This window comes from Chroicocephalus ridibundus, chromosome 17, assembly GCF_963924245.1.
Source record: "Chroicocephalus ridibundus chromosome 17, bChrRid1.1, whole genome shotgun sequence".
Classification (NCBI taxonomy): domain Eukaryota; kingdom Metazoa; phylum Chordata; class Aves; order Charadriiformes; family Laridae; genus Chroicocephalus; species Chroicocephalus ridibundus.
In genome coordinates this window covers 6,776,809-6,802,579 of record NC_086300.1, presented here as the reverse complement: position 1 = coordinate 6,802,579, position 25,771 = coordinate 6,776,809, and the positions used below count along the sequence as shown (strand labels likewise).

Here is a 25,771-nt window from a genome sequence, read left to right as displayed (position 1 = left end):
GCAGATGGACCTCCACCTCCCACAGCAAACCCAGATGATGAGGCATTTCACAACCCTCAGGTCACGCCAGCATCATGAGGTGATGAGGGCCAGATCCCTCTGGAAGGATCCATCCCTCATCCAGCCTCCTGGCCCACGTTCCTGGGAGGAGATACTCCACAGCTGGAAAAGCTGATGCAGGGAGGTTGTTCCAGTACTGCCAGGGGCTGGTGGCACTTGGCTGGAACCAAGAACCCCTACACAGGAAGGGGGGTGGCCCAGCACTGCCACCCAAACCATCCCCATGGCTGGATTTGAAGCTGCGGACAGAAGGCTGGAGAACCTGGAGACATCCCTGTGCACAGGGGGGAACCGGCATGCGAAGGGGCTCCATGGAGAGCCTGGAAACAGGTCACTCAGTGCCACCACCTACCATACCATCACCACGGGATGCTGCTGCACTCCAAGCCTGGTGTTTCCTCAGGACTTGGAATAACCACCACCTGTCCTCTGCTCCCCTTTCTTGGCCAAAGCTGGTGCAAAGAGGCGTCCAGCTGCCCAAAGAGGGTTCTCTGGCAAGGCAGGACCCTTTGGACCTCCGAGGACCGCTCACCCACCAGCGGGGCTCCCCAAATATTTATTGGGGTGGATGTGTGTGAGCACCCTCCCTCCTGCACCCCTTCTTTGGGCACACGGGTAACCAGCCCCGCAGCAGTCCAAGCCCAGCTGCTGCTCTCGGTGCCAGCAGCTGCCAGCCCAGGTAAGAGGCTTCGTTAAACAATGCTAATAAATACTTTATTTACCAAAACCACATTAAAATACTCTTAAGACTGTCCCGTCTCGCTGGGTCCCTTGGGCAGCAGCTCACAGCTGGAGGATCCCGGAGGAGGCTTGGAGAGCTCACGCAGCAGCACCAGCTTCATGGCCAGCAGGACCTCGCGGTGGCTGAGGTGGCTTCTTCTGGCGCAGCGGGACAGCCGGGTGGCCTCCAGCGCCACGTCCCCGAGCAGCCGGGGGCTGCCCAGCCAGGCCAGGGCGGCAGCCGCCAGGCAGGAGGCTCCAGTAGACCACGTCTACAAGGAGAGCAACCATCTGTAGGGCAGGACAGCTGGGGGAGCTAGCTGCCTGCAGGCATGGGTCAGGCAGAGACATCCCCCCCCAGCCCCCACACCTTCAATTTAAGTCAAAAACCTCCAGATTCAGCTAACGCATGAGCATCCAAGCTTGGGTAGAAGCTAGCTGCGTCAAGCTTGGATACACGGATGACCAAGCTGAGCTTGGCAAACAGGGGGGTGACCCAAGGTTGGGGTGACCCAAGGTTGGGGTGACCCAAGGTTGGGGTGACCCAAGGTTGGGGTGACCCGAGCCCAGTCCGGACGTACCTGGTTTAGGAGCTTGTGGATGTAGGTGGAATAAGCCACCTTCTTCTTCTGCCTGCGGGGACGGAGGCAGAGGAGGCTCTGCCAGGCGTGTCCAGCCGCTGCCTTCCTCCTCGGCGGGACGGGGGCGTGGGGGTCCATCATCGCTGCCCACGCCGGTTCAACACACGCTTGTGCGGTCCCGATCCCACCGCTGAGGGCGAGCGGAGCATGAGCCCCGGCGAGCAGGACACCGGGGGCCCCTCCGCCCCCACCTTCTCCCCAGGTAATTAGCATCGTTGCAAATTAAGCACTCGCAATAACCCAAAACCCACTCGGCGTCTCAGAGTGGAAAACACCCCCCACCCCACCCCCCGTGGAGCCAAAGACACCAGAAAAGCAACACACAAATTGGGGGATTTTGGGGTATTTTTCTCTTCCCCCCCCTCACCTCCAAGAGCTGCCCCAGCCTCCCCCAGGAGCAGGCAGAGGAGCAGGCAGGGGCCGCTGCCTTTAACTGGAGGGGGGGTTCATTGCCTTCACCTGGGGGCTGTGGCCCACCGAGACCCACCGGGGTGGGGGGATGGGGACAAGGGACAAGGACAGGGATGGCCACACCACCTCGCACCTCCTCCCCCCCCCCCCCCCAGCCCCCGCCCCGCGTCTGACACCCAAACCAGCAATTCTTGCCCCAAAATGCTCTTTGGGGTGAGGCTGTGCCTGCTCCTAGGCTCCCCCTGCCCTTTTTGCCCTAATTAGTGTCATTAATCTAATTAGCTCGTGGTGGCAGGTTCTGGAGTGGTACCAGACCTCGGGGGGGGTGGGGTGGGGGGGTGGATTCTGCATTTCTTGGGGGGTTTCTGGGGGGTCTGTAAGCGCCAGAGCGAGCGGGGTGCGGGAGGGCACCCGGGGGTGCTGGGGGCAGGATCTGGCCCTGCGCGGTGGGATCTGGGGGTGGGGGGGTGGGTGTCCCCTGGGTGCAGGATCTGGCCCCGCCTGGGATGGAGGCGGGGTGGGGGGGGGTCCCCAGGTGCCTGGTGGGATCCTGGAGGGGGGGGGCGGTTCCCTTGGCTTGCAGGATCTGCCCCTGCCTGGTGAAGTCCCGGGGTGGCTGGGTGTCCCCTGGGTGTCCCCTGGGTGCAGGATGCCTGTGTCCCGTCCCCCCCCGTCCCTGTGGGGTTCCCCCAGGTGCAGGATGCGGGTCCCTGCGCTGGTGGGGGGGGGTGTGTGTCTCCCGGGTGCAGGATGTGCCCCCCCCCATACTAGTGGGGTTCCCCTGCGTGCAGGATGCGGCCCCCGTGCTATGGGGGTCCCCTGGGTGCAGGCTGCGCCCCCCCCCCCCCGCTTCGGGGTGTTCCCCCCAGTTGCAGGATGCGGCCCCTCATGCTGGGGGGGTGTCCCCCTGGTGCAGGTTATGGACCCCCGTACTATGAGGGTCCATCGGCTGCAGGATGCGACCCCTCCCTCCCCCCCCCCCCCCCCGCTATAGGGCTCCCCAGATGCAGGATGTGGCCCCCCCCCGTGCTTGGGGGGGTTCCCCCAATTTCAGGATGTGGCCCCCCGTGCTGGTGGTGGTGGTGGTGGGGGGGGTCTCCCCGGGTCTCCCCGGCCCCCCCCCCCCGTAGTAGCGGGGTTCCCCTGCGTGCAGGATGCACCCCCCGTGCTACGGGGGTCCACCGGCTGCAGGCTGCGGCCCCCCCGTCTTTGGGGGGGGTTCCCCCAGATGCAGGATGCTCCTCCCCGCCCCCCCCCACCCGCGCTGCTGGGTGGGTTCTCCCCAGTTTCAGAATGCAGCCCCCCCCCCCCGTGCTATAGGGGTCCCCCAGACACAGTATGCCCCCCCCCCGGGGTTCCCCCGGTCGCAGTACACCCCTCTCGCCGGCAGAGGGCGCCCTTGCACCCCCCCGGCGGCGGGCGCGGGGGGGGGGGTGCGTTCTCCCCGCCGTCCCGCAGGGGGCGCCGCCCGGTGCCCGCCTCGCGCCCGCCGGCCCCGCCTCACCGCAGGTGAGGCGGGGCCCGGCGGGCGCGAGGCGGGCACCCCCTTGTCTTCCCCCCCCCCCCCCCCCCGCCCCCCCTGCCCCGGGGCAGCGCGAGCCCAACCGTCACCGTCGCCGCCATGGCGGAGCGGGAGAGCCTGGAGTTCGGCAAAGCCGACTTCGTGCTGATGGACGCCGTCACCATGCCCGAGTTCATGGCGAACCTCCGGCTGCGGTGAGCGCTGAGGGCGGGGGGGGGGGGGCGGCGGGGTGGGTTGAGGGGAGGGAGCGGCGCGAGGAGCGGGGAAAGGCGGTGGGAACACGGCCCCCCATCCCGCATCGCCTCAGGGCGTGTGAGGAGGGGGGGGGGGTCTTCCCGCTTCTCCCCCGCGCTTCTCCCCCCCGTGGCGGATGAGGTTGGGGTGTGGGGAGGGGGCTGCGCGCTGCCGGCTTAGTGAGGTGAAGCGGCCCGGAGCTGAGGGGGACGGTCGCCCCCTCAGCACGCCTGGCCTCGGCTCCCCCCTCCCCGGCCCTCGCTGTGAGGGGGCCGGACGGCACGGCAGAGTATCCCAGTACCAAAGAGGGGCGTTTTGTATAAAATTGGGACGTTTCAGAGAGCCAAGCGAGCCCCGGTGCGCTCTCAGGGAAGCACCAAGCTCAGCCTTCATGCCCGCACCGACTTCTCTTCCTCACCTCCTTCAGCCTCCCCTCTAACAGGTACCTCACCATTGACCTGCGTGCAAAGTTGAGAGAGGGGTAAAAAGGAAAAGAAAAAAAAAAAGAGCAATAAAAGTCACCAAGTCCAAGGTTGCCGCAGCCCCGCAGGAGCGTTTACAGCTGCTGACCGGTGCAGAGTCGCTGCGTTAACATTTTGTGATCTTTATGGTTTTATTTCCCTTCTAGAGGTGATGGGCTTTGGGAGGATCTGCGTTTTCGTCCCTAATTCCTCTGTGAAGTAGCAGTAAATCCTGGGCAGCACTGATAGAGAGGGTAGCCGGTGGGGACCCTACGTCTGCGGTTGTCTCTCACTTTCCGTTATAAAAGATTCATGGGAGCTCTTCCCGATAAACTCTTATGCCCCTGCTTGTGCAAGGATTTGATAATTACCAAAGGGATAAAAATGGGACTTATCGACTGTGTCCCACCCTTTCGCCCCCCAGTTTTTCTTGGGCTTTACTGGCCGTTCTTCTCCTGCCACTTGTGTTCTGGAGATGGTTGAAATCAGTAACTTCTCAGCCCGTGCAGTCGTTGGGATGCAGCCGAGAGCGGCTCTGGCGATAGCCGTGGGAGGAGAGGTGGGCTAAGCTTCCTCAGCGGGCATAAAACTACTGAGGAAGGAGAAAATTAAGCACTTTCAGGCAATTGTGATGTCTCCTCTGGATAAAATCTGTAGATACTGAGCTCTGGCTGCATCAGCCTCTGAGTGCTCAGGGATCTTTGCGCTACGCAGCTGACTACCAGGGTGTACCCCTCTGCTGTGGTGCTGCGAGGTTGTAGCTCAGATCCTAAGGGTGCAAAATATAATAATAACAAGTGGCTTGTTTGATGCTATTTTTTCTTTTCTATTTTAGATTTCTATTTGGGTGGGGAGGGCATTTGTATATAAATACTAAGAAAAACATAATGTGAAGAGTTGAGCTTTGAACATGAGGAAATGTCAGATTTAAATAAATTTTGCAGTGCCTCTCAGAGCTTAAATTTGCTTCTCATTTGTGCACGCCATGACACTCAATTGTATTACAAAGGGTTTACAAACAAAGTCATTGTAACTAGCAGGAAACTTGCATGTAACTGTTTGTTCTTGGGGATTTTATTGTTTGGTTAATGTGTACTAGAAATCGAAATGAAGTTTTGGAAATGGATTGTTAGGTAACTTAAAAATGAATGTAGCATATGGGTTGCGTTTAGGAATCAAATTAGTTAATTGAGAGGTGCCTGCACTGGTAGACTTTGCTAATTTTGCATGCTGATCCTGCCGATGTTGTCGGACATCCCTGCGCTATCTAATACATCATCAGGTGACCCTTTAACTCCGGTACCTTGGTCACTGGTACTCAAAACCAGGCCTCTCCTTGTGACACCGATTCAAACTCTGGTTTCTTTTGCTTGAGAACGCATGTGTTACTTTGGCCGTAATCTGCAGTTTGCAGGCAAAGTTCTGTCTGCACTTCTAAGTTGTCTGGTGTCTGTGCTGTGGGCAGCATAATCTTTTGTTAAAAAAAATTAATGTGGTTAATTTTTCTAACCTTGGTGCAATCATCCCCTGACTTTAGGTTTGTCTGTGCTGGGACATTTGGGAAAGTGAATCTGAATGTACCAGAAGTGTGGCTTTTCGGTAAAATTGCTAAACTCTGCTAAGCCCTGATTGACGTCGCTGGTAGAGCCGTGGCCCTGGCCTGCTGGCCCAGCTTCACTCCTGGTGTTATTACAAGTCTCAAGCAACACTTGCTTCTCTTATTTTTACTGCTTTGGAGACAGTAATTAACTCCTGCTGCTGATACATTTTAAATGGTGTCAGACCCAAATTACACCCGAGATTCTGACCTGTTCAAGGGTTGATTATGTCACGTTGTGTTTTGTCACGTTGCGTTGGTGGCACGAGTCGCCTTTGTGCTCGTCACGTGCTGAGCAGAATGGAGAAATTGTTGCTTCTCCATCATTAACTTCAAGTGACGGGTTCGTTCGGTTTACACTTGGATGGGCTCCACCCTATTCCATAAATCCAGCTTTCTGCCAGAGCTATTTTTGTTCGGGGTCACTGGCTGACCCAAGACGGGTTGTGCTGGATTTAGTTCCCAAGTGAGCCCAGATGTGGGTGGAATTGAAATCATACCAGTTTCGGTGCATACAAGGATATTTCCCCAAGGATGTCTCTAGTGGGAAAAAGAGAAATGGTGAAGTTGCACTTTTCATTACTCTAATATTTGAATTTAGTGGTGTTGACATGGGCTGGATTAGTGTGGCTGGTATGACTGTCGAGGTGAATACCCGCTTGGGTAGGTGGACGGATGCAGTGTGAATTTACTACCTCATTTCCCAAGCCCTACGCTTCATGCCCTGTTGTTTGTAGCTTTGTGTAGTGATTCAGCAAGGATATCATAGTGTTAGTGTTTTTTCACGGCCATGTCTTGCAACTGCTTAATAAGCTGGCCATTTGACGTGGACACTCAAGCAGGCACTGCATGTTACACATTAATTGTAAATAAAAGTCATCCGGTCCTTGAATTCCTTAGTTCTGAGTGGGCTTCGTACCAGTGTCTGGTTGTGATTCTTAGTCATCAGAATAATTTAAAAAAAAAAAAAAGCAGGACTATTGGAACAGTTAGTGTGGATTCAGGAGCTAGCTTTGTTTCTTTACAGAAAACCTCCAAAGCTTTAAGAGACAGTTGTTCCTTAAGTGATTGTTAGTATGAATTATTATAAACAGCCGTATTTGAGCAATTTGCACTTGAGCAGATAGTCTGGCATTCCCTTTAATCAGCTCCCCGTTAACCTTTATGGGCAGGTTGATTACTGCAGTAGTAGTTGGCATTTCAGTTCCTATCACAGGATGTGAGATTAATTGAAAGACTCCTTAAAACAGGGAATCTTTTTAATGTCAAACAGCTCTCAGGTCCCCTCACTGGCAATCAAGGGCTCGTATTTAGCTGTACTCTGACTGTTACTCGCCTGTAATCTAAGGGAAAACGTCCCGCTTTGGACTTGGTAAAATACTTGCATTTCAGTGGGTGGTTTTGACTTAACGTGACTGTGACTATTCCACAGCAGGTGGAGCGAGCTGGTGCTCGTGGAAAGGGAGCAGCGGTCTTGCAGGAGTTGCTAACGTTTTGCAGAAATTGTGGCGTAGGTGAAACTTGCGGCGTTAACTTCTGCATGAGAGAAACACGCAACTGTACGTCGGCTTATTTTTCATCACGCCATAATGAAAATTTCAAATGATCAAAGTTACCATTTTTAATTTACTTCCTTGTAAGGAAGAGAGCGAGAGGTTATTTTTCACATGTATGAAGTATTCCATTTTATATATGATTTCTTGTATTATCCTGCCAAGACAACTCATTTTACTGTGCTGTACAACTAGCATTTATCTTGATAAACAGATCAAAACTCAGAGTTTTAAAAATGGTATTTACGGCATGCAAAGTGGTAGCTTGATTTCTTGAATTATCTGTTCTGCTGTTTTAGTGATTACTTCAGGAATAACTTCAGACTGGCTTCTCCTCGCAAGGTCTCGAACGCTTTGCAGGGGAGTAAGAGGTGATCCCCACCGTGCCGGGCGGTGAGGTGATGTGGGGGCCCGCCTGTGGATAAACCCAATGCCTCTTAATAACTGTAAGTGGAAAGTAGACAATGATGTATTGCAATGCAGGGTAGCGTTTGGGGTAGTCCCGTATGAGCTGTGTGCTCAAGGTCTTCCTGTTCTCACATCTAACTCCTGAGCAGGTGCTACTTGACTCATCTTTTCCTGATTTCTAGCGAGTTGCTCATTTTTCATAAGCATTGTGCAAATCCCCTCCTGGGAACATAATAGATCTTTGTCACTGTTATTAAAGAATTCAAGGATGCATGAAAGGAAGACTGTGAAAGCACACGGTAAGGTGTAATGATTGTTAAAAGAATTTTGGGTTCTTTTCCTCTTTTTTTTGACTAGTTCCAGCATGAAACACGATGCGGAAGGCTGTATTGCTGCTCAGATAGCTCCTGGTCATCCCAGCCCGCCTGAGTCTGAGGATGTGGTGTGAAGAGCTACAGTTTAATCGTCCTTGCAGTTGTCTCCTTGCACACATTGTGATTTCTGAGCTCTTAAAGCAAACACGTAATAAAAACACAGTTCTGCATTTAGTTAAAATACGCAAAAGTGGTTTTTGTACTGTTTCTCAACTATTTCTTACAGTGCAAACGCCAGCATTTTCAAAGCTATCCTAAATAAAGGAACAGTGCTAAATTCCTATTTATTGCAGATACTTTTGAAAGATAATAGTTGTTATGATTAATAATATTTTTGTTGTCAAGAATCTGTAAAGAAAAGCTGTTTCTCCTTTGAAAATTTTCTGTAAGCGTTTGCAGTGCAGGCCAGGGCGAGGTGTAGGCTGTAGTCCTGTAAAAAGGTTGTAGCACACTGAAACAGGGAATTGGCTTCAAATGCTGCAGAGGGCTATCTGGAAGGGGGTTTCTTGAGACGGCTGCGTGTAGGCTGTATCATTCGAACCTCTTTTTCTTCTGGATGATGCAGTGGGTTGAGTCTGTAGTATCTGTCAGTCTTTAAAATAATCTGGGTTGTGTTTTGGATGACTGGTGTGAATAGCTGTTAGCCTCTTGGCTTTACAGCAGGCTCCTTTTGGATACAAGCAGCTGAAGATGGTGCTGAAAATGTATAGACCTCGTAATTGCCCAGGTGACCTGAAAAGAAGCTATCATCCAGTTGTTAGCAGCCCCTTTCAGTAGGGGATACCAAAGGGTGGGGTTTTTTGTTTGTAAATATACAGATATTTACTCATCTCGCAGCTCTGAAAGGCCAAACTCCTCTTCTGCAATTTAGTCTCCTCTAGATCTGGAGACTGGGTTATTTTCCTTTTATCTGCCCTCAACACGTCTGGCAAAACACGCACAAGGTCTGGGGCTGACCAAACACTTGAATTTGTTCCCATCTTCAGGGGATCAGTGTCCCCATAAATACATTAGAAACAATTCTTTCTCAGCAGAGTTGTGCATCGTTGGTAGCATTTGATTCTTCATCTGTATAACACCCTTTCTGCTTTTCCGTTGACTTATCTTACTTAAAGTGTCGGAGCAAAGGGGTGCTGTCTATATTGTATTGATGTTTTTACACCGGCTTTCTTACCTTTTGAGCACCATCTTAAACATCATGTTTTTGGTTGAAGTTGTGGTGGGAGAGGTTTGGCTTCACACTAGTTAGCAAAGTGTGTTTAATCCTGGCAGAGGAAATATTATGTGAATACTTGGTTTCATTCGTGCTTTTGGTAATGAAATATTCATGCTTAATAAACAAGCTTTTCATGCCTTTAAGCCATTTTAATTTCCTCATTTTAAATAGATATGAATATTTGAATTGTTCGTGTGGTGTTGAATTAAAAAGCTACTAGGAAGAGTCTGCTTTCTTCTTCCCGGAGAGGGGTGCCTGCCACTGCGGGTGCTGCAGGAGGCTCCTCACTGCTGCTCGGACAGTCAGCGGTTAAGTCTCATCAGCTCTTCTTGGCTTCTTCGGAATCGCCCAGCTTGCAGAGAGCTGTCTTGTGTCAGAATTCGGAATGAATGGAATGAAAATTCCCCTTAGTCCATCAAAATATGACTTACGAGCTTGGACAGGGTCCAGCTTGATCTTCGTAGATGGAAAAGGCCATCGATCTCACTTAAAAAGCAAATCCGAACTACACAAGTAGCAAAAGGGGGGCTCAAGGCCAGCTTTCTGACTTCTGCAGGGACTGGCCGGTCGGCTCATGGAAAGCGACAGCTGCTGCAGGTGGGCTCTGTGTTTCCTGACAGCGTTGCCTTGAACGAAGCACTGAATGAGATGATGTCCTGCATGGAATTTGTTTTGCCTCAATATGTGCTGAATTTATATAGTTTGACTGAATCTTCTTTTGCACATCCCCTGACTTATGAATACCTTCTTTTCTCAGAGTGAAATTTTACAGTAGTCTTTTTATAGCAGTGTGGGTGAGGTAGTGTTTAATAATTTTAACACGTGGGTGTTGAATAATATACGAGGTCAGATTTATGAATGAGATTAGTCTTTCAGGGTACCTTACAGTTTTAAATTCTTAGGCTGGTAATGCTGTGCACCAGACCTGCTGGTCCTGGCTTGCCAGCTGATGCTGAGCTGCATTTATGGTACTTGTCAGAGCACAGATAACAATATTTAATTGTAGGTAGCTAGCTAGCAGCAAGCTGAAGAGCAATATTCATGTCACGTGGTGTCAAGCCCTACAGAATCCGTTCTGTAACCAAAACTATTTTGAATTGGCTCAATAGGAGATGCTCCTTGTTGCGTCTTTTTTTAATAAATTATTTTTTTCTGCTATTTATACAAAGGATATCTACAAAAAGTCAGCTGGTAATTTCGGAATTCCTCAGCAGCCTTTTTGCTTTCATCCTTGCCTCTTCTCTGCAATTATTTTGTAGATTCCGATGATGCAATATGGGTCCTGAAGATCCTCAGAGTGGGCAGTGCATCTGTTTGTGATACGAAGTAGAATCCTGTTCTTGTTTTTGTCTATAATGCTTGTATAACCTGCATCATGTCATCGCCTTCTGAATTTCACTAGCTAAGGTCAACTTTAAGATCTGCCAAATTCTTACAGTAAACATTAGCTAATATTTCCAAAGTGTCTCGAGGTGCCCTTTAGTCAAGAGTCCTTTATACTGACTTCTGTTCAAAAATCTACCTCTTCAGATTGTTTTATTAATCTACTGTTCCACCGACCCCTTGCATTCCTTTTGGGCTGAGCAAGCTTTTACACTACCTGAATGTTTCTCCTTTAGTTGCACTTACTCAAATTCCTTTTGGAGATGCGGATCTCGCTAGCTATTTGCCTGTTACATCACCACTCTTCTTTCTTAGTCCCTGGGTCATGATTGCATCTTTTTATGGAATGAAAAAAATCGGAGGGGGGCGGGGTGGGTGGAGAAGAAAGCAGATTTACCTCTAAGTGTTAAATTAGGGAGCTGTGTGTCCCTTTGAAGCAAATTTGTGGGAGGTGTCCCTGCCCAGGGCAGGGGGGTTGGAACTAGCTGATCTTTAAGGTCCCTTCCAACCCAAACCATTCTGTGAGTCTGTGTGTAAATGCTCGTTTCCCGTTCTCAGAAGCAGACATGCAATTCTAGAAGATATCTCTTCCTTTCAGGGCTTTTTGATTAGACCTGATGAGATGTCAGCTCACACTACTGCTATCAGGTACCGATGTTCCTGTCTCTGTCAAACAGACCAGGAAGGGAAGTAACTTTTCATTGTGGTGCTTTCAAATGGTAATGGAACAGCTTAGGTATGAGGCTGTTCTATCTTTGGGAGTGAAAAAGGGGCATTAGATAAATGTAACCTGTTGAAAAGACTTTTTTATTTTTTCCCCTTCAAATCTAAGCCATTAAATTGTTCCTCAGATAACCTTTATGTTTTGCTAGGAATGAGTTGTGGTTTTTTTTCATTCCTGGGATTTGTTTCAGCTCTGATGTTCCTCTCACCTGGCCTGTGTTGGGGCCCGGCTGCTGCACGGGACAGCATACTGGTTCTCTTTGTGAGTAGTGGTTTGAGTAGATAACAGATAACATCCTGCCACAGCCCAGCAATGAGGAAGGCTGAGGTAGGAGAAGGGGGTATCATGTAAATACCTTTTAAATAAAACAGATAAGCCAGAGGACCCACCCCCATTGTCATAGATGGTATTGCAGTGCTCTACTTCTCAGGCTCATCAGTAGAAGTGTGAGCAGTGCTGGGGCATAACCAGCCTGTTCTTGCTTTAACTCTTGATGGTGATGGTACTTTCCATTCTTCCCCCCCCCCCTTAATTGCAGAGCATTTTTTCTGTGCAGACTTTAAATTTTCTCCCTGAACAGTATTGTAATGTTGTGTCTCGCCACTGTTGCGTTCTGTCCTATTTACCTGTCTGCGTTCTGTCCTATTTACCTGTTTTGCAGCACGCATTTCCTGGTCGCTGTGACGTTGCTAAGCCATCCCTTCCTGATTTAGCAGTTGGCAGTGGTCTGTCCTGTTGCTGCCATGTGCCTGCTTTGGTATCCCAGCCTTGAGACGTGTGAAACTTCAGAGAACAGTTCGTATGTGGCTGTTGGGCTGGTCTGATCCAGAGCATTCTTTCCAGAAAAATGTACCATTGGCTGTTGGGTAAAAAAATGGCATTAAACCAGTTATGTGGTCCCTAGAGAGCTGCTTACCTGCTATGATACCATTTCTCATCCTTGGATGTCTCTTGCTGTACTCCAGGGTGTCCGTTGTTGACTCTTACTGTCCCTCTGAGAAGTGTTGTCCCACCTGACCCTTCCTTTCATCTCCTGCCGACTGCCTGGCTATATTTTTATAATTGCAGTAGCTTCTTGGTCATCCTTGGTGACTTTGCTCTCTTCTCTTGCCTTCTGTACCTTCTTTGTACAGATGGACACCTTTGCCCAGCGCTTCCCCTTTGCTGAAGTGCCTGTTCACGTGCCTCCAGCTCTCCCAATGTGGAGATGTCTGGTCTTGGTGTGATCTTTTCAGCCTCGCCCAGTGAATCAGCTGGAGTTCCCTCGGGCTGGCATGAGTGAGCTCTCCTGGACAGCAATTCACTTGTGCTGCCTGCACCGTCTGACCCGCTCCTTCCTAGGCCTTTGCATTCGAAGGCAAATGTTGGTATTTCCCCTATAGTGTAACAGTCCTAAGCCTGAGCTACACGCAGAGCTAAATCTCTTGCCTACAGTCACCTTCAAACTGATTTTTCTGCTCGCTCCTTGTTTTACCTTGGCAAACCCCTTTCCCACACATGCTTGTTGAAAGTGTATCTATAGAGGTTGTTTCTGCTTTCTGTTTCATCTCCTTCACCTATCTCTGTGCCTCTTTCCCGTTCAACCTCAGAAACACAGCATATCTCCTTCCAATGTTTATCAGTTTCTCCCACAGCACTGATCTGTTAACATGTTTGTCTGAGAACTTTCTGACGAGCATTTTGTGTACTTGTCCCTCAGTTGCTCCTTTTGGCATGGAAGAAACGCCATATAAATTTCAACAAAGACACTGCCTCCTCCTTAAATGTCTAATTTATGAAGCCTACACAAACTTTGTCATGGTAGGAGGTTTGGTATGCTGTAACCACTGATTATCGTGTTGATCTCTTCAAGTAGTTTCCCGGTTCCATACTAGATGTATGCCTGGGGGAGTTCGTGTTCTCTTGGGTCTGGACAGAGCCTGGCCCGACGCTATCCTGTCTGAGGTTGTTCAGATAGAGAATGATTTGATTATAGTGTCATAGAATCATAGAATGTGTTGGGTTGGAAGGGACCTTTAAAGCTCATCTAGTCCAACCCCCCTGCAGTAAGCAGGGACAGGGTCATGATCTGTTCCCATTTAAGGTTGACGTAACTTAATTTGTGAAGCCTGAAGGCTCACTACATCTTCCTGGGAAATTAAAAAAAAAAAAAAAAAAAATGGAGCTTTGTGGCAGGACTCTGCAATCTGTGGTATATAATGTGCTGCAAGAGGTGATGTTTAGTTTAGGGTAGTGCATCTAACTCCATCTCCAAAGCATAATGTTTTATGTTTGTATTTTTGTGTCTTTCCCTGTAGACATGCAATCTCGCACACTTTATTTAGAGCAAGCCAACTTAAGCAGTGTTTTGTTGGAATTTCTGACGACCTTTGAATAAGTCTTCTGGAGTGGGGCTCCTGATGAAAAGGTTTTCGGTCTCTTTCTGCTGTAGAGCAGGTGTACATCGCTGTCCCTCAAATAAATTATACTTTGAAGCACCAGCTGAAACTTCCTGAAAAAGTCCCCTTTTAATATCTGTCTTCTATTATAAGCATCAGGCTGGTCAGTGCCTTCATCATTATACTGGGTATTTATTTATGGTGCCCAGGACAAACTCGCAGTAGGGAAACTAAAGGGGGCTCGAGCAATTTACTGCACGGTTCTGTCCAGAAAGCAAAACAGCCAAAGACCAATGAGAACCCATATTTTAACAGCTCACTGGATGTCAGCAAAGGCTGTCTCACAATGAATAGCAAAGAAAAACAAACTAAAACAAAAAAAAAATCTCTCTTCCCACTGTATGAACAGCATGGCTTTCTTTTGGCACAGCTTCTCTGTGGTATATTGAGGTGGTAAAATCTGGTGTGTCAGCCTGCAAAAACTCCGGTGGTTATAAAAGCCTTTACATCACGGTTATCAAGAGCACAATGAAGCTTTCATGTGGCTAGACATCTTTTAGATGTTTACAGTAAAACTTTTGCTTTTATTCATATTGCTAAACGTCAACTAAATAGGTTATTTTGTTTACAAGAATGAATGATAAAGTAAGTTCCACCTTCAAAGGAAAATCGAGCTACTGTTGTTTGAAGGCCTTTCTTCCCATGCACTGTTTATAAAGCAACTGGATATTGAGTTTATAAACTTCCGAGGCTAGAAATAGTGCCTTCCACTTCTTAATACCAGCTGATTTGGCGCTTTGTTCCTTCTTGATCCTGGGTGTGAAGACCAGGGGAACGAATGAAAGAAGACTCAAAGAGGTCTCAGTATAACTTAGGCCTCCAGAAAAATCCCAGAATACCAGACCCTGAGCAGCAGGAGGCTGTGAGTGAACTTGCTTAGAAAGCTTGTTGCCCCTGCATACTGCAGAGGATATACTCTCTCGTTTGCTTCTCAAACGATCGGAAAGACACCGTGCTGCTTTTCCTTTTGCTTGCAGGGACCTAAGTACCCCAGTATTCTTTTAAAGCTGGATGTAAACAGCTCCTTGGAACGGTAGCTATTAAACTTTGTTGAAAAGTGCTTAGCAATGACAAAAAAATGTTATTTCCGAAAGGATTTCTGTAGCACTGAAGGTTTTTTTTTTTTTTTGCAAACGAAAGTCCAAATTTACCACAAAAATGTCCCTGTAACCTCTTATAATTCAAAACATATTACTTGCTTTTCAAAAGCACAGGCAAATTACCAGGGAGACTTTCTAAAATAAGACTGAGGGTTAGATGTATAACTTTGTGGACGATGCTTCTTGATAATAAAGTGTTTCCTTTTTTGAGTTTCGTCTGTGTCGCAGTAAGAAAGTAACTTTGCTTTATGTGGTTTATGTACTGACCTGTTTTAGGTGAAGAGAACACTAATGATGTTTGTGTATGCCCGCAGGCATGGGTATATAAAAAGGAGTATATTTGTTTCCCTTTTTTTTCCTATTAAATGTAGCATTTATGTCTCTAGCAAAACAAACAATAGAAATCTTGTCTTCGTTTGTTCTTGTTTTTTGGGCCATAGTGCATCCTGGCTTTCAGGGATGCAGACATTCCTAAGCTAGACATCTTCAGGCTCTGGCAGCTAATTCTCTGAGTCTTTATTAGTTATACTGAACTTAAACCCCTTTGAGGAAATGCCAAGAAAAAGTAGATACGTGTAAACCTTTTTAAGCCTGGTATAAAACTATACAAGCTGGGCTTGATAGGAAACTGAAGGCAAGTTGACCAGTTTTGAAATAATTGGGAATATTTTGCTTAATTTTCCAGTCACTTGATAGAAAACATGTTTTCCATTAAGGGCTTACATTTTTTGAGACTTAAAGGGGGGCTGCTTATTGTCAAAATGAGTCTTGTTTTTAACCAAAACATTTTGGCTGCCTTCTTTCTTTTTAGGGACTGTCACTCCATTGCTGGGATAGTGGAGGGGTGGCTGGTGCCAGTCGGTCACCCCGAGCGCCTGATGCGATGGGCGTTGTGGGGTTTGGGTGCCAGTCGGTCACCCTGGGCGCCTGATGCGATGGGCGTTGTGGGGTTTGGGTGCCAGTCGGTCACCCCGGGCGCCTGAAGCGATGGGCGTTGTGGGGTTTGGGTGCCAGTCGGTCACCCCGGGCGCCTGATGCGATGGGCGTTGTGGGGTTTGGGTGCCAGTCGGTCACCCCGGGCGCCTGAAGCGATGGGCGTTGTGGGGTTTGGGTGCCAGTCGGTCACCCCGGGCGCCTGAAGTGATGGGCGTTGTGGGGTTTGGGTGCTGAGTGCTCCTGCCCTGAGGAGCAGAGGGGTGCTGGGCTTCCAGCTGGTAGGTAGAAGTATGAAAGCCAGGAAAGCGTGATGGTGGACACTCATCTTGCTATCTGTATCATCCCACGTCATGCAGTAAACAAGTAGCAATGGAACTCTCAACGTTTTCATTTACTTAAAAAATGCATGATTATTTTTTTTCCTGCTTTTCTGTTGGGTTTCTGAATCTGTGATCCTCTCATGAAGGAGCCAAGGTGGCACCTGCTGCTTGCTGTATGCAGGAACAATCAAATAAGCTGGTTTAGATCTTCCCTGTTTCCATGACTTCTCTGAGGTGATGACGTCGTTTTGGGGCTCTGGTGACACACCATAGGCCATGATTAACTGAAGAGGCCAATCCCGATTTGTTGCTACTGAATTTGGGGAGAAAACTTTTGTTGATCTTGGTCTCTTTAGTTGATCTCAGTCTCCTCCCAAGAGGTTTTTTCCATACTTGATTCGTAACTGGGAATTCAGCTGCTTTGCCGAGAGGCTGTTTACTAAAATTAGTGAGTAGACCCTGTACAGATGGACAGATCAGAGTAATTTCACTTGTTTTATTGTACAAACTAGCTTGGGAGCAGTAAAAATGTATTGGGTAGTAAACATTGTAGTTGAATCATGGAAGCTGTTGAATTAGGCCATAATCTTTTAGAATGTTAAACTCCATCTGATATATGACATTTTAATCTTCTGCCTTTCCTTTACTCTCCTTGTATCTAGAAAAAATGAAGATAAGTTAAATACAGTAAACTTGGGTGAGTTTTGAAGACATTTTGTAGCGCCTTGACTAAATTAAAGGAAAATATTTGCTAGGGTTACATTTACTAATGTAGACCATTAAACCACAATAAATTGCAGGATGGAACAAATTAACAGGTTCTTACAGAAAGACTGGCTTGGTCACCAGGTCTGGTTTATGTTGTACTAGGGATGTGGGAAGACTTCGGAGAGCTCAGACGTTTAGGTAGTCAGGATCAGTAGTGTGGTGGGTTTTGGTTTTTTATCAAGATGATTCTGCCTTTTTGAAGGCTCCTCCATACCTGTAGGTCGATTATGTGTCAGAAATCTTTTTTCTAATAGTAATTCCCACACCACTTTCACATCCTTTGTGCAGTTCCAAAGTATTTTTCACCTCAGGTGCCAAATTCTTGGCTCTCTTGATGAGCATGGTAAACCCCATAACCAATCTGGGAAACCTTTCGGTGGAAAAAAAAAAAAAAGCCAACCCTCAAACCTTTCATATGTAGATGTATTGGCTTGTCTTAGTCCAAAACAGTTTAAGATAAATGAGCAGCCTCTGATTATCTTAATGAGGCATTTGATGTAGAAGCCTATAGCGCTAATGGCCAGATCCCAAGTAATTTGCCGTGTAACAGTGTGTAGGAAAATTGCACAATTATGCCCACCCATCTGGTCACCACTGGGTGTCCACATGGATAGTGGGAGCCTTTGATACTCTCATTTTATCATTCTCTGAGTAATAGAGTGCAATGGATATTTTGCAAACTAAAAATTCCTGTCGCTGAAGACAGCAGTTTCTTTGTAGTTTTGACCTGGGTTTTGGTACTTGTGCTCTCCAGTGGTACGAGTGCCAAATAATCCCCTTTTTTTTTTTTAATGTGAGGAGGAAATAACATGAAAAAACATCCTATCTCATGTCGTGTGCAAACCGTCCATCTCTCAGTAAGGACACGCGCTGTGTGTAAGTGGTGAGTGAGCAGCACTGACAAACTCAACCATTCACAGATTTTGTTTTCTGCTTTCTGACACTTAAGCCTGCGGGATGTGCTGTGGTCGCTTTCAAACTTTTTAGTGATGAGAGCTAAAAACCTCTCTTAATAAGAGTGAAGACGGTTGTATTCTTTTTACTCTAGGAGGGTGTATTTTAAGAAGAACAATAGTTATCGTAAGACCCATGATCACAAGTGCCAGTGGTGAATATTTTTTCTTAGCTTGTAATCTTGCCTTGTGTTTACCTCCCTTCTTAGTGCTGCTGTCGCTGCCACCAGCCCTTTGGGTTTTCCGGTATTAACTTGTATTAACTTGTCCTGCCATAGCGTTTTTGCACCAAGGATTTTGCCTTCAAAATTGCATTTTGCACTCAGAGTGGAAGAGTGGAGTAGTTTTCAGTTTCACTGGAATTTCGAGTGAACGCAGAGAAGGTATTGGCAACAGAAGGATTTTGTGGAGCAGGTGATGTCTGAATTCCCCTTCACAGAACTCTAATGTGATGCAAGAATTGAGGGCTTGCAGTGGGGATGTCCCAGCCCTCAGGCGCTTTCGGGTGCGGGTGCTAATGCCTGGGAACTGATTTGTCTGGAAAAAGGATCTGTTGCTTCTCTGCTCAGGACCCCCAAGAGCCTTCCAGGGTGGGAACTGCTGGCAGAAGGTGATGCTGGGGGTCCTGGGCCTCCTGCTCACTCGGGGTGACAGACCCCTTCCTCAGCACTCGATTCCCACCGTCTGCTCACTGCCCCCCCCCCCCCCCCCGGCTTCAGCCTGCCCCATAAGAGAGCTTATAGGAGGTGTCACTTGAAACGCTCTTTTCTGAGCATATTTGTATTCCATTTTTCTTTCTGGAATAGTTATCTACATGTCAGTCTTCAGAAACGTTCCTAAGAGCCTTGCTGTTTAGCCAGTGCTTGACTCCACAGAAGCATCACTCCTGTTACCCTGGTGCTGTTCCATTCGGTCATTATGCATGCTATTGATAATTTTCTGCTGCTTCTGGATCCCACTGCAGTGTTTGTCACTCTTGCTTTTGGATTTCACATTTGCAGAGCGTAACTAGCCGTTCTGCATGTGGCTTGGGTTTTTCTTGCTAGATTTGCCTTGCATTACTTCATAGAGAAGAAGCTGAAATAGTAATACTAAATCACCTTCCTATTAAGTAGATAGCATCTACTTGTCTTGGCTCGACTTGCTTTCTTACCAAATGTATTTTGGGATCTCAAGAAAATTTATTTATTAGATCATACCTGTGAAGATAGTGTATGAGATTGTTTCTCTTATTCCAAATATAACCTTTCTGTGATCTTAATCAACATTTGCTTTAAAATTGTCCAGCCAGCAATTCCCTGACGAATTTGGCCAACACCAGTGTTAATGTGGAGGTGGCTTTTTTGCTATGGACTTAGTTCCTTCTTTTCTGTCCACAGATAGGACGGTGCTAGGAGAGCAGTTTGGGATTTTCTCCAAAGATGACTCATATTTGCCAGATCCATGTATAGCAAAAATAGGACGTGCCATTACAATGTGTATTATTTACGCTACCTAATATTTTGTCCAGTAGTCACTGAACTTTAACTGGTAGCCTTTGTCTATGAGCTTGCTTTTTCTTCCCCCATTTGTCCACCTAAAGACAAACAAAAGCCCCAGGTGAATTTGGAGTGTGTCTCCATTAATGTTTTTGCAGCTACCCTGCCCTCCCATCTGCCCTGATTTTCTAACTGGGAGTGGAAATTGCCCAAGGTCATCTTTCAGGGAGCACTAACGTGTTATTCCTGCCGCTGACTCTACCTCTTGGCTGGTTTCTGTAGACCTCAGACTCCTGCTTGCAGCAGCCTGTGGGAGTATTGGTGGTTAATTGGCGTGAGCCACGCCAGTCCCGGTTTTTAATTTCCTAGATAGTCCCTGGGTAATCTCCATTTCAATGATAGTTTCGCTGTTGCAAAACTACAGCTGCATCAAGGGCCAGGTTTTGTATCGGTGACCTGCTGTGTAGCTGCGTTCCTCAGGGGCTGTGCAGATCTCGGAGCTGATGGGATGGGGCAGGAGAGAACTAGGGGAAAACACTTTTAATCTGGAAGTTGTGCTGTGCAAATTCCCCAGAGAGCAAGCGACTGGGCTGATCAGGTACAGAAAACAGTGCCCCAGCTCCTAGCATTGTGATCCCATCCCAGAGCATCATCTACTGGAGCATCCAGGAGGAAGGTAAAAGTTCCTAATGCTTTATCCAAAGCAAGATCTTCCTGCCAGAAAATTTATCACCAATAGCAGCATCTGCAGTTGAGTCTTGTGTGGCAGTTCTCAAATACTGGTGTGATGGACTTCAACACACAACTGGAATAGAAGAAGTTAAAAAAGATTTGTAGTTTCATGGTTTTTGTCTGCTCAAGACGCTATTTCTCATTCTTTTCCATTTCCCAGCATTATGTTGCTCACACCTTTGTCCTCTGGCCTGTCTTGTCCTTTATCATAGAATGGTTTGGGTTGGAAGGGACCTTAAAGATCAAACTGTTGATGAACAGTTTATTTGGAGCCAGGAGCAGTCTTTGCTGTCTGTGTATCAGACAGGTGTTTCAGGAGGAATTGCCTTTGAAATTAATGAGAAGGTTAAATGGGAGGCAGTTGTCTCCACTTACAGATTAAATGAGCAAAGCTAAACACTGGGGCCTAAATAAAAGTGTGAGCTTTTTATTTCCAGGATGAAATTAGCCTTGTTAGGATGCTTCTTTTGGGGTTCCATAATTTACAGAATGACTTCCTAGTATTTACAGGTATTACTTCCTAAAAGGAGATGGTTATCAAGGCTTTAGTGCTCCCTCGGGGAGCTGACCTGTAGGAAACCTAAACAGGTTCGTTCTTCACAATTTAAATTCCTTCTGTCAAAACAGGAATAACTCTTTGGATAGGGAAATGTTTTTAGCAGGATCCTGTCTGCTCAGCGGTGGTCCAGCTTCCCTGGATGGGGGTTGGTTGTGTCACGGGGCGGGATGGTGCTTTTCAGCCCCATGATGATTAGAAATACTCCACCCTTGGGAGCTCCCACTCCTTTTGCTGCTCGTCCCTCGGCGGCTGGCAGGGACTGACGTTACGCCAGCGCGTCGGCACGGCCTGCGCTTGCATAACCTACCGCATGGGCTGACCAGCTTTAGCAAAACAGCCCTCTTGGACAGATGCTGCAGTGAAGCCGTGATTAATCGGGGAAAAATTTTAACAACCTTAAATGGCAGTAAATTTATTTTGGCAGGTGGAGACTGAGAAAGTCATTGCTGCCATGTAGTGGAGTGTTACTCTGAAGGGTTAGAACCACATTTTATCTGCCACAGCACTCTCTCGTGCTGTCTCCTGTCTCAAACTTTTACCGTAGCAAGAGCTTCAGTATCGAAATCTCCTTTTTTACAGAAATCTTTCTAACATGTTTGCCATCCATGTGGGAATGTGGAATGACCTTTTTTTCAGACCCTCACTAATCATGGAAGTACCATTGCTTCTTTCTTCAAACAATGCAATGCACATACTTAACGGATAAAGAATAAAATACCCTTCTGAATTGACATCGTGACAGCTATAGCTTTGTTCTAAAGTTTGGCTTTTCAAGGCATATGAACTGGCATTGCAAATAGCACTGAATATCTTCTGTGAGACTGGATGGGCTAAAGCCTCCCAGACGGAATTTTTCAAATATTCTTGTAATATTCTTTCTGAAGGTGAAAAAGTAACTTGGTTCCTCCGAGAGATTTCTTTAATAGTGTATTAAGATTGGAGCTTTTTAGATTTAGTGAGACAGTAGCCCACATTTAAGAGATCCTTAAGAAGCAAGTGATAAGGGAGAATTGATTGATAATTTTAGCAACATTCGATATGTGAATTATTTTTGATTCAAAAGCTCCACATTCTCAGCAGCTCTGCTGTTTTATTTTATTTTGAACAGGAATTTAGTTTTGACTTCAGGAATAGGTTGCTGGTGTTTCTCTTTTTTAATCTCTCCTTGTGGGCCAACAAGAGTTATTGTTGGGGCATCTATAAATTTCATGGAAGTTTTTTTATTTTACTGAGGCACTGTTCAGGGCAGAAAGCACCTAACTGAACCTAAATTTTCTATGCTCTAGAAAACTTTGAGCCTCTCTCAGCTTGTAATGGGGGACTAAAATGACTGTTGAACGTTTATATAATGTTGTTATTGCCTGAGATGCAAGATATACGCAACCTGCAGTCATACAGTCATTCCACCATACAGAGAGACCTAGATAGGTTGGAGATTTGGGAAAAGAGGAACCTTATGAAATTCAACAAGGACGAGCGCAGGGTGCTGCACCTGGGGAGGAACAACCCCCCGCACCAGGACAGGTTGGGGGTGACCTGCTGGAGAGCAGCTCTGTGGAAAGAGACCTGGGAGTCCTGGGGGGCAACGGGCTGACCATGAGCCAGTGATGGGACCTTGTGGCCAAGAAGCCCAATGGCATCCTGGGGGGCATCGAGAAGAGCGTGGCCAGCAGCTGGAGGGAGGTTCATCCTCCCCCTGTGCTCTGCCCTGGGGAGGCCACGGCTGGAGCTCTGGGGCCAGTGCTGGGCTCCCCGGTTCCAGAAGGACAGGGAAGTGCTGGAGAGGGGACAGCAAAGGGCCACCAAGATGCTGTGGGGACTGGAACCCCTCTCTGATGGAGAAAGGCTGAGGGATTTGGGTCTCTTCAGCCTGGAAAAAAGATGGCTGAGGGGGGATCTTATCAACGCTGATAAATACTGAAAGGGGGGTGTCAGGAGGATGGGGCCAGGCTCTTCTCAGTGGTGCCCAGGGACAGGACAAGGGGTAACGGGCACAAACTTGCCCCTGGGAAGTTCCATCTCAACAGGAGGAGGAACTTCTTTGCTGTGAGGGTGGCAGAGCCCTGGCACAGGCTGCCCAGAGAGGTGGGGGAGTCTCCGTCTCTGGAGACATTCCAACCCCGCCTGGCCGCGTTCCTGTGCCACCTGCTCTGGGTGACCCTGCTCTGGCCGGGGGTTGGAGGGGATGATCTCCAGAGGGCCCTGCCAACCCTATGATTCTATTCCATGCAGCACTAATTTTGGTTATGGCGTTGCCCCGTGTTCTTAATTCTTTCTTTAACCAGCAGAAGTGGTAACATGTATGCTGTTTTCTTACCAACGCTCTACTGAGAGTAGTCAGCAGACAGGGAACTACACAGCCACCAAAGACCATGTGTTAGAGTAAGTGTTTTCCTTGTAAAAAAAATAATAGCGTATACTTTATACAGTTAGTCTTTCTGCAAACAGTGAAGTTGTTAGTCTGGCAGGATGTAATTCCTTTTTCCTTAGTAGTTTGATTTCCTTTTGGCTTGTGTGTGCTTAAGCTCGTCACCAGTCTTGTGCTGAATTGATGTGGATGCTAAGGTACTTTTTTGAGTAATTCAAGGGACGGATATTTGTGAAAAGATTGTGATTTGCTTTTTATCGATAGTAAAGGCAGTCTATCAAGACAACTTAAAAATACTAAAAGTATAGGCCCATATGTACATAGTTTTCAAAGTCATATTTTATGGCAACATATGATGGTTGTAGCTCATGGTGCAAAGAACCAGCTGGCAGATGCTTTTACTTGTTTTTTTTAATAAGGTATGAAGGCATAACACACATCTAAAACAGCTGAGAGACTGGTATGGCTTAAAGAGTTTAAGTTTACTTAAATTCTTAAAGCAACCCTAATTTAAGGCATGTTGATTTCTTCAGAAAGCTTTTGTTAGTTTGGATGGAGGCCATTATTATGTAAGATATAATTATTTGGCATCCAAGTAGTGATTTTAACAGGGAAAAAGTTTAAAGCTTGATGTGGTCTGTGTTGTGGCAGTAACATTCAAAGTGTCAGTGCACGCAGGAGTGAGACACCGGTGAGGTATGTTTATAAAGGCACAGTTTCCTTATTTACTATATCACAATAGCTGTGTCTCATTTCCCTCCAGTTACCTTGCAGATCGGTGACTGTCCTGAGTGCCAACAGTTGGGAAAATGAGAAAACAACCAGAAAAGGCTTCTGTGTTCATGTTATCCAAAGTGCTTTGAGGCTGCAGCTTGCAACTCCTGTGTGTCGTCATCCTGTGGAAAAGCTCCAAGAGGTGCCACAGTGAGCGTGGACCCTGCGGAGCAGGGGTGCGGCCCAGGAGGAACATTTTGTGTGGCATTACCCGGAATGAGCTGGGGTCAAGCCTGTTGTCAGACGTGTTCAGAGGATCCAAGAGGTCTAGTACTGCTGGCTCAGTAGCCACAGCTCAGGTGTTTTTAAATCCTTTTTCCTGATATTGAAAAGAATTGTTAAGAACCTCCTTAAATTCCCTTTAACCAGCTACTTCATTTTCCTTGGGTTTTTTTCTTTGCCCTAAATGGAGTCAAGGCAGTCTGGAATAACGTGTGTGTGGAATCGACAGGCCATTTTTTGCTGCATACACTTTTCCTTTGAGATGACCTTTAAGCCTTGTGTTACTTGCATTTCCATTTAGGGAATCTGTAAACTGCTTGATATTATTGGGGGGGAGGGGGGAAGGGCTAGATAGAATCAGAATTTTGAATGTTTGTTTCCTGATAGTAAATTGCCGCCTTGTGTGTCCTCCAAAGCTTTATACAGAAAATACTATAATCTGGACTGCTTTTGGAGAGGGGGCAGCAGAGACGGCAGCAGAAGCAGCTCGTGGGGTGAGAGGGGGGACATTCTGAGCACAGCAGCAGGTGACGGCTGGTGCCCTGCTCATCTCCTGCTCAGCTGCAGCAGGAGAGAAGAGAAAAGCTCTGGCGCTGAAAATGTTCTGTGTTCCCTGAAGTATGCTGGAGATGCAGGATTTCTCAAGATCCCGGGCACATTTTTGGAGAAACTGTGCCTTAGTGCAGCACCAGGGAAGGTTCTGGAGAGCAGCTCCTCATTGGGTCGTTCTTGAGCTCTTCCTTGTACATTCAAATTCTGGGAAAGCGAAGCTTGCTGGGACCCAGACTGTATCAGGAGCAGCTAAGGCTGTGCCTGTGCTTGTCAGTGCATCTTGGAGCTTCACGCTAGTGTCTAATCCAGTTTCGGAAACTGACTTCCTTTACCTCCTCTTAACTCATTTTATGGTTCGTACAAACTGTTCAGATGATGTTTCACTACTGCGTTGAACATAAACTTTAGTTTCCCCTGAGTTCTCCAGCGTTGATGTCCACACTGGTGAACAGGGATTGGAGGCATTCCTGGGGCTCAGTCACTGCTCTCTTTGTAGCCAGGGGCATCTGCACCAGAGGCAGCTCATCCCACCCAACCCCTCCTGCCCCGTCTGTGCCACCTCCCTCCCTGGCTCAGGAGAGCGTGGCAGGAGCAATCACGGACAGTGCTCTGGCACGAAGATCCCTCTGTCCTAAGAAGTAAGAACAGTCCAGCCTTCGAGTTTGATCTCTGTGTGAAAGTTTCCCTGAGCTTCTCAGCCCTAAGAAAATGAAGGGAATGTTATCAGTGGTGGAGGAAAAATGTTTTTCCTGTTTAAGGCTTTTATGGTACTCATTCTGCAAGGTGGCGTTAACTGGCATCTTGGGAAAGATCAGATTTGTATTACATGGTCAAAATATTTGTCATGTATTTACTACAGGTTTATCAGGCACTAAAGGGATGAAACAAGTCAATGAGTTGCTGACAGACCGGCTGCACAAGCCTTGGACAAGGCTTTGATTTTTAAGGTTATGCCCCTTTTACTGAAGGTACCAGCCTGGCACAGACGTATTTTGCTATGGAGAAAGGTACAGGTCTTTCTGCTGGAGGGTTTTGTGGTCCACAGGTCACTGGAACTAGTTTACAGCTATTTTTATTGTATTTGTTTCCTTCGGATCTATACAAGATGCTTGTTGTTTTAACGTCCTACTTTTTATTATGATTATAGATTGTGAGTGCCAGCTGTGAAGGAGGCAATGCCTGTAATTAAATTCTGCCTGGGAGTGCCTGGCAGCGTGTGTCTTTCTATAATGGCAGACTTCTTTATTTGAAACAGACTTTTGTTTGG

The 25,771-nt window shown here is 47.3% G+C and overlaps 2 protein-coding genes across 4 annotated transcripts in view; one reads left to right on the top strand and one right to left on the bottom strand.

The window, feature by feature from the left end:
- Positions 1-803: 803 nt before the first annotated feature.
- On the bottom strand, positions 804-1,519 carry LOC134524679 (histone H2B-like). The gene is made up of 2 exons (XM_063354876.1): positions 1,362-1,519; positions 804-1,052 (listed from the first exon to the last, which is right to left on the bottom strand). The coding sequence occupies exons 1-2, from the start codon at positions 1,500-1,502 to the stop codon at positions 804-806; spliced, it is 390 nt and encodes a 129-aa protein (XP_063210946.1). The 5' UTR covers positions 1,503-1,519.
- A 1,905-nt stretch (positions 1,520-3,424) lies between these two features.
- The window catches only part of MYO1D (myosin ID), a 172,046-nt gene continuing 149,699 nt past the window's right edge, over positions 3,425-25,771 (top strand). For 2 of the 3 annotated variants that reach the window (XR_010073613.1, XM_063354968.1), the window contains exon 1: positions 3,425-3,548. Coding sequence is in view for 1 of the 3 variants with exons in the window: in XM_063354968.1 (XP_063211038.1) it covers positions 3,454-3,548 (95 nt within the window). In the remaining 2 variants the exon portion in view is untranslated. Of the gene's footprint in view, positions 3,549-7,498; positions 7,646-25,771 lie in introns of all 3 variants that reach the window. The other variant, XM_063354969.1, reaches the window with a different exon arrangement.